The sequence below is a fragment of the Orycteropus afer genome, unplaced genomic scaffold, assembly GCF_000298275.1.
Source record: "Orycteropus afer afer isolate SDZICR_OR568_19922 unplaced genomic scaffold, OryAfe1.0 scaffold00701, whole genome shotgun sequence".
Lineage (NCBI taxonomy): Eukaryota > Metazoa > Chordata > Mammalia > Tubulidentata > Orycteropodidae > Orycteropus > Orycteropus afer.
Genome location: NW_006922288.1, coordinates 872,806 through 880,712, shown reverse-complemented (window position 1 = coordinate 880,712; position 7,907 = coordinate 872,806). Strand labels below are relative to the sequence as shown.

Genomic DNA, 7,907 nt, shown 5'->3' with positions numbered 1-7,907 from the left:
CAGTTTTATTTGTGCTGTTTTTATGTGACAGGACAAAATAACATTTAACTCGACTATAGCTGTTTTGCAAGTGTAGACTGTAAGTTCCATAAATATAGTAAATACATCTCTTCACTTTTGGATCCCAAACATCTAGGACAAAATTGGTAAATAGCAAGTACTTAAAAAATAATAGTTTTAAGATGCAATGGTGAATAAGTAAATGAAAATTTATTTTAATATTTTTCTACTGCAATTTCCATATCCCCCTTTCTTCCAGCTGTCACTACAATCAAATCCTTCAAAATGATAATGAAAAACATGACCACAATGAGTGGATTCCTCCTCCTGGGATTCTCTGACATTCGTGAGCTAAAGATTTTACATGCTTTGCTGTTCTTGATGATGTATCTATTGGCTTTGGCAGGTAACCTCATCATTATCACCATCACCACCTTGGACCATCGTCTCCAATCCCCCATGTATTACTTCTTAAAGCACCTTTCCCTTCTGGACCTCACCTTCATTTCTGTCACAGTCCCTCAGTCTATTAACAACTCTCTGATGGATGATGGCTATATTTCCCGTGGTCAGTGCATACTCCAGGTTTTCTTCTTCACATCTTTGGCTTCAACTGAGGTAGCCATTCTCACAGTGATGTCTTATTGCCGCTATGTGGCCATCTGCTTCCCACTGCACTATGAAACCATCATGTATCCTAGGAAGTGTAAGTGGGCTGCGTTAGCTGTATGGCTAAGTGGAAGCATCTCTGGAATCTTGTACACAACAATCACACTTTTTATTACATTCTGTAGAGTGAAAATAATCCACCAGTTCTTCTGTGATATTCCCCAGTTGATAAAGCTCTCCTGCTCCAATGATTACCTTGGAGTTGTTGGAGTTAACATTTTCATGGCTATGATGGGATTGATCTGCTTCACCTCCATTGTCCTCTCCTACAGCCACATCTTCTCCACAGTTCTAAGAATACCCTCTGCTGAGGGCCGATCCAAGGCCTTCTCCACCTGCCTGCCCCACCTCTTTGTTGTCTCACTTTTTATCTCCACAGGTGTCTTTGACTTTCTCAAACCAACTTCAGATTCACCCAGTGCTTTTGATGTTGTGATTTCTATCTTTTATTCAGTCATGCCCCCAACTTTCAACCCTATTATCTACAGCTTGAGGAATGAGGCCATAAAGGGAGCCTTCAGAAAGTTACTATTGGGTGAATTCACTATGCAAAAGACATTTTTCTCCTGTTGTTAGTGTTTTATTACTATTATTTTTTTAAAATTTTGTTTGGTTTTATATATTATACATAAGGTATGCTTTAAATAGTATTGATTCCTTTCAATATGTGATACTGAAGAAAAGCATTATATTTTTATTCCTATACATTAACCATGCAACATAACCATTCTCATTAGGGAAATTCTCCATGTAATTCCTGCACTTTTTCAGTAATAGAAACAATTCATGCATTCTTCCAACTTAAAAAGAAATAAACAATTATATCCTTTTTAATATAGAGTCACTATTTTCCTTTCCCTCCCAATACATAAAGACATAAACACATCCAGAGACATACCAACAGATATAAACACACATTTTATTTTTCAGTCTGAGTATTAAATATTACAACAAAATGGAATACCCACAATCTCACTAAACACCAAATTAGCTATTTTTACTTCAATTGTTTCTTTTCACATGATCATTTTAATTCTCATCTTGATACATACCAATTTTGCAAATTGGTAAAAATTTATATATTATTATCCCCTACTTTGGTCATGTTATCAGAAGAGACCCTTACCTGGAGAAGGATATCATGCTTGGTAAAGTGGAAGGTCAGCGAAAAAGGGGAAGGCCTTCAATGAGATGCATTGATAGTGGCTGCAATGATGGGCTCAGGAATAGCAGGGATTGTGAGGTTGGCACAGTACTGCTTAGTGTTTCATTTTGTTGTACACAGAGTTACTATCATTCGGAAACCACTCAATGGCACCTAACAATAACAATAACATGTATAGTTACGTAGTTTTAATTTTCTAATTTCATAAATGCATGGCATTTAATGGAATTCATGTCATAATACATTTAACTATCTATTTTACACATTTAGGTCATTTCCAATTTTTCAGTATTACAAATAATGCTAAAAATTGAAGTTATGCTCTTCATAATTTTAAGGAATTGGGGTTTCTGAATTAAAGTGTAGAGGAAGTTCAAGTATTTTGAACATATATTGCCATTTTGCTTTCCAAGAATATTAAACTATGTTATGTGACCATTAGGCATGTATGGACATGTCACTTCTTCTACCTATTTCATACAATTTTAGTATTTATAAAAGAAATATTAATAGAGAAGCTACTAGATAATTGAAACACAAAATTGTGAAGTGATACACAGCATTGGATATTGTAGGGATTGTATATTTTTACAGCAGCAAAATTTTACCTTTCATAATTTTTTTTAAATTGTGACAATAGATTAAACATGGTTTTAATATCTATTTATTTTTCATGATACTGATTTAAATTTTGCACATTTTTGTTTTATCAATTTTATTAAAAGTTTTACAATTATTACAATTTTGTATTTTAGAATGGAAGAATACATTTTTCTCAGTCCCTCTTTGATTTAGTTTTCAGGCAATTGATTTACTATGCAAACCTTATATCTTAAAAGTTAAATATTTATTATTAATAATTGTGGTAATAATGTATAACCACTAGAGTAATGGTGTGTCAGGGGCATCTGACCTCCTAGAACTTCATGAGGGGAGAGAAAATCACCATCAGCTTAAGCCCAAAGATACCTCCTACAAGGCACAGTTCAGACATATCTCTTCTTTCCTACCTTTTTAGCAGTTCTGACACCAACCACCCTTCACAATGCACTCTCTACTGAGTTTAATAATTTGTCGCAATGTCCATACAGAAATCCTAGACAACACTGAGGATCATAGGTTTGTAAGCGATGAAACAGGTTACAATTCAGGATCAGAAATGCCTCAGGATACAGTTCTTTGATCTGGACAGCCTTTTCTCAGTAGTGCCCACAGGTTTACCTCTCTCTGGCTCTTGGCCTCTTGTCCATTCAGGTCTCTTTTGCTGGACTGCCCTCTGCCCTGCAAGGGCTAGTGTTGCAAAGCACAATAGCTCCACCAGTAAGTACCCAGAAGTCCCCTAATCCATCAGTAAGTCTCAGCCCAAAGTTCTCAGTTGTCTCACTTTGTGGGTTGGCAAGCTTAACTCTTGTGAGTGGCTGGAGGCACCCTACTGCACTAGAAAGCTTCCTGCCAAAAGGCACTAAGGTTCCTCCATCCGTTGGCTGGTAAACCCACCTCTGTGTCTCCTGCTGGTCTCTGGGTTGTGCTGCCTCTGCTTCCACTGTTTCTCTGCTGCTGCTTCCCATTGTCTCCAGCTCTCTCTGTCTCCTGGATCTAAATGGTGGTCACTGCAGGGGTCGGAGGTCCGAAGGATGTGCTCCACTCCTAGGAAATCTTTCTTAGTGACAGCGGTCTCCCACCATATTCCCTGTTCCCTTCTCTCTCTCTTGATCTCTTATAAAATAAAAGAGTGATTCAAATAAGGGTGTAGCTTAAAAAAGGGTGGTGAGAGTGATGACTGGGGTAAGCTTGGTGATTTGAGGAACAACTTCTAGTTATGTAGTGACTCGAGATACATCCCACCCTAATCCTGCCTCCTTAACAGAAAATTCAGCCCAAATGGGACCATAACCACAAGCATAGAGTCTAGGATAATTACATCAGATCCCCAAATGGAGGACAACAACACCATACTGGGAAGAAATGGTTTAACCAAGTTGTCACAATTTAATCCATAACTTTCCACCTTTAGTCCTACCCAGTCATTGCAATGGAGTCATAAAGATTATGACCAGAAGGGCCATTATTTAGTAAGTCTCTGCATTGCCACCAGCATAAGCTATCAAGACTCTGGTTTAAGTGGTTAATACTCTGATATATTCCTTCCACAATAATTAGAGTATTGCATCCAACTACAGTAACATGTGGATCTGATTGTTTTTCTAACTTGTGTATCAATTAAATATTTTACTGTAATTTTTAAAATAATTCTTCCATTTACCTGGGGTACTGAATCACCAAAAGAGCAAAGCTATTTTTATTTATACTCCTGAACTTTTTATTCTTTTTCATTAATCTGTACTTATAAATTTATGTTAGTTAAATAATATTTTAATCATTGTTTGCTGCAATACTTTGTGTAGTATAACCATTCTTTTGTCTATAAAGTATTTTTATTATTTTCTATTTGTATTCTTACAGATAAATTTTTAACCTCCTCATCCATTGCAATAAATATTGGATTTTCATGCAGCGAGTCAGTCATTCAATATTTATAAATTAACTTGACAAATGTTATGCTCTTAAAAATTATGTAGTTTGTTTTCAGTAATAAATACTAAAATTTTGTTGTTTGTGCCAAGTCAAATTCTTCAGTTCTCATTATAAAACTAACTCACATTTCACAATAGGTTTATTTTATACTTTTTTGTAATTGAGTTAATCCTAATTTATTTTCTTCTTGTTTAACATACATTGCAATTACCAAACATCTTTGAACAGCATGTTCAATTATGGAAATTCTCACATTACCAAGTCTACCTCCCAAGGCAGAAAACAAAAACTCACTTTCTGGGACTGCCTTATAGCTAGAATGCAGGCATAGGACCTGAGTTCTGAGATTAGATGCTGTAGGCTGACACTTCAACTTAAAAAGAGCAATTTGAGAAAGTAGGTACCATGTTGCATCAAGTTCCTCTGAGGTTGTTGGTTGAGACAGGAAGCTTTGGGGAGCAGCAGTAAGTAGTGGAATATGAAATCCAATGACAAGCATCACTTCTGGGAACTGCAACGTCAAATATGTTCCCTTGGACTCATAACTTCTGGACTTGGTTATCAGGCCTGCTAAGAGACTCTGTGATTTGACCGATATTTTAAAATAAGCTTATTTTCTGATTAAAAACCCTTTCATGATCCATGGGATATACACCTCCCATATATGCATTTGCCACCTCTCAGGTTTATTGGGAAGCTGTTTTCCTACTGACAGTACATGCAACTGTTAGAATAGAGTCTGCGTAACAGTCTGAAACAGAAGAAATAGCATATTCGCAAATTATTGTTCTTACAGGGCAATGTATGAAGTGTCTAAATTTTTTATGAGAAAGACAGAAATTTTGAAAATTATTGTTTGAAACATATAGCTGTGGACTTTGGTGTGACACTGAGGTCAGAATTTGTGGGACAATATATATCCCTTGGACAACAAGGGTAGGCTTGTGGGATAAGGCACAAAGAAATCCATACTATCTACCAAAATTTCAGATACACTCAAGAATTCAGCATATTAATGAAAATACATTTCAACAAAATTCAAACCAGAAAATAACTGGGTCAGGAAAGTGTTTAATAGAGTTAAAATTGATTGTGTATGATGCAACTGAGAAAACTGAGAGACACAATTGTTAAAAACAAGTGCACTGATTTGTGTACAATGAATTTAAAAATCTACCTAATTTCTTAATTTCTAAATAATGCTAAGAGTAATAACTGAGTTCTCTGTGTTTTCAACATCATTCACTAATATCTGTATATTCTATTATAATCAAGTGTATTCCCTGTTTTCAATTTATACATCAAATAATCTATCTTTCAAATATTGTTGTTAGTTGCTGTCATGGTGACTGTCTTAGTCTGGGTTCTCCACAAGCAAACTCAATGTCATTTACATGTATATACACACATGCACAAACACAGAGAGCTAGAGAGAAAGGAAGATTGATTTATCTAAAGGAAATGCCCAATATGTTTGTAGAGGCTGGCCAGTCTCCAGAAAAGAAAACTTTTGTGGTGCACAGTGGTATTCACTGTGACACACACGGGGTCACCATGAGTCAGATTGACAGCAACAGTATTTATTTGTTTTCTCTCTCTGTCTCTTTTTTTTTTGTTGTTGTTGTTTTTGAGTGTTAGTAATATGAAACTCCTTTTACATATTGATCAGCAATTCATGTTTGCTTCTTATAGAATTTTAAATATTTCCAATGGGTATTTCAATATTCCAGTACAGTTCCTTGGAAACATCATCTTTTCTCCACTGTATTGCAGAGACATATTTATCATGAATTTGGTAATGGCGTATTGTGTGAGTCTAGTTTGGGATAATCTATTCTGTACCATTGTTCTATTTAATTGTCATTTATACCACATTTTGATATTTCGTGGTATAAGTTTTCCAGATTTGTTCTTCTTCAGATTATTATGGACATTAAAAAACAAAACAAAATGCCCACTGCCACTGAGCCGATTCCAACTCATAACAACCCCCACTAGGTTTCCAAGGCAGTAAATCTTTATGGAAGTAGACTGCCCCATCTTCCTTCCACAGAGCAGCTGGTGGGTTTGAACTACCTACCTCTAGTTAGCAGTCAAATGCCTTAGGCACTGTGCCACCACAGCTCCTTATTATGGCTATTAGTCCATGAATTTTCATAGTAATTATAGAATCATCTTGTTAATCTTCATGAAAAGAAAACCTGCTAGAATCTTAATAGGAATTATCTTGAATGTACAGATCAACTTGGGAAAATTGACAGCTTAACATGAAAACTTTCAACTTATGAAAATGCTATAAACCTCAATTTATTGAAAAAATCCAAAACCTAAATCATTGCCACTGAGTCAATTTGGACTAGTAGCAACCCCTTCTGGGTTTCTGAGGCAGCAAATCTTCATGGAAGTAGACTGTCCAGTCGTCCTTCCATAGAGTGGCTGGTGGGTTTGAACTGCCAATGTTTTGGTTTGCAGTCAAGTGCCTTGGGCACTATGCCACCAGAGCTCCTTTTAAAGTCAAAAAAAAAAAAAAACAAAAAAAAAAACAAACCTCACTGATGTGGAGTCAAACCTGACTCATAGCAACCCCTCTGCAGGTTTCCGTGGCAGCATCACTAGGGTAGTAGATTGCTCAACCTTCCTTCCCAGGAGTGGCTGGTGGGTTTGAACTGCCAGTTTGGTTAGCAGTCACATGTGTTAGGCACTAATTTATCTCAACAATGCTTTGTAGTTTTCAAATATTTAATAATATTTACTGTATAGAATATACTCATGCATCACTTAACACCTATGATTCTTTCTGTGAAATAGGATTTTATGTGATTTGGATAATGTGCAAACACTTGGTCTGTGGGGTGCCAACAACACCAGCCCAGGGGCTGCTCTGCAGCAAATGTCCTGGGCAGCTCCCGCTGTATAAGCCTCAGGTGAGTGCTTGGCTAGGTCCTGCCCAGCACACAGCCCCTCAGCTACATGAAGATCACTGGAAAGAGGCATCAGACACAGGCACAGGCAGCAGGGGAGTGATTTCAGTGACCCAGGGCCCCCGCCCTGGCCAGGCTCTGTGATGCCTGCCAATCATGGGCATTCAGGAGCAGGAGCAGGCACCCACTTCTCCCAGCAGCAGAGGTGCCCACTCCTGTGGTGGGAAGAAGGGTGGTCATTGGGGCAGGCTTGCTGCTGAGTCAGACTGTGGGCATGATATATGCTAGATATATGCTGCACCACTGACTTAAATGCAGTCAGATGCTTGTACTGTGGTGCATGACTGTAGTCGCACCAGAGATCCCTAACTTCAAGAGGGGAGAGAATGTTTAACACCAGGATCAGCCCAAAGCTGATACCTACAAGGAGGAGAACAGACATCTGACCTGTGCTCCCCAATCTTTTTCCCAGTTCTGACACCAGTTGTCCCTCCCACGTCACTCTTCACTTCTCTGCTGGGTTCAATAATTTCTTGCAATGGCAACACAGAATTCACAGACAATACTCATGATTATGGGGTTTATAAGAGAAATAACAAGCTATACAGTTCAGGATC

General features: G+C 37.5%; 1 protein-coding gene across 1 annotated transcript; it reads left to right on the top strand.

Annotated features, from left to right (window-relative positions):
- Positions 1–285: 285 nt before the first annotated feature.
- On the top strand, positions 286–1,245 carry LOC103211170 (olfactory receptor 14J1-like). The gene has a single exon (XM_007957086.1). The coding sequence runs from the start codon at positions 286–288 to the stop codon at positions 1,243–1,245; it is 960 nt and encodes a 319-aa protein (XP_007955277.1).
- The last annotated feature ends 6,662 nt before the right edge of the window (positions 1,246–7,907 follow it).

Excerpts from the sequence above, each read along its gene's own strand:
- LOC103211170 (XM_007957086.1), top strand. The coding sequence starts at position 286 with ATGATAATGAAAAACATGACCACAATGAGTGGATTCCTCCTCCTGGGA.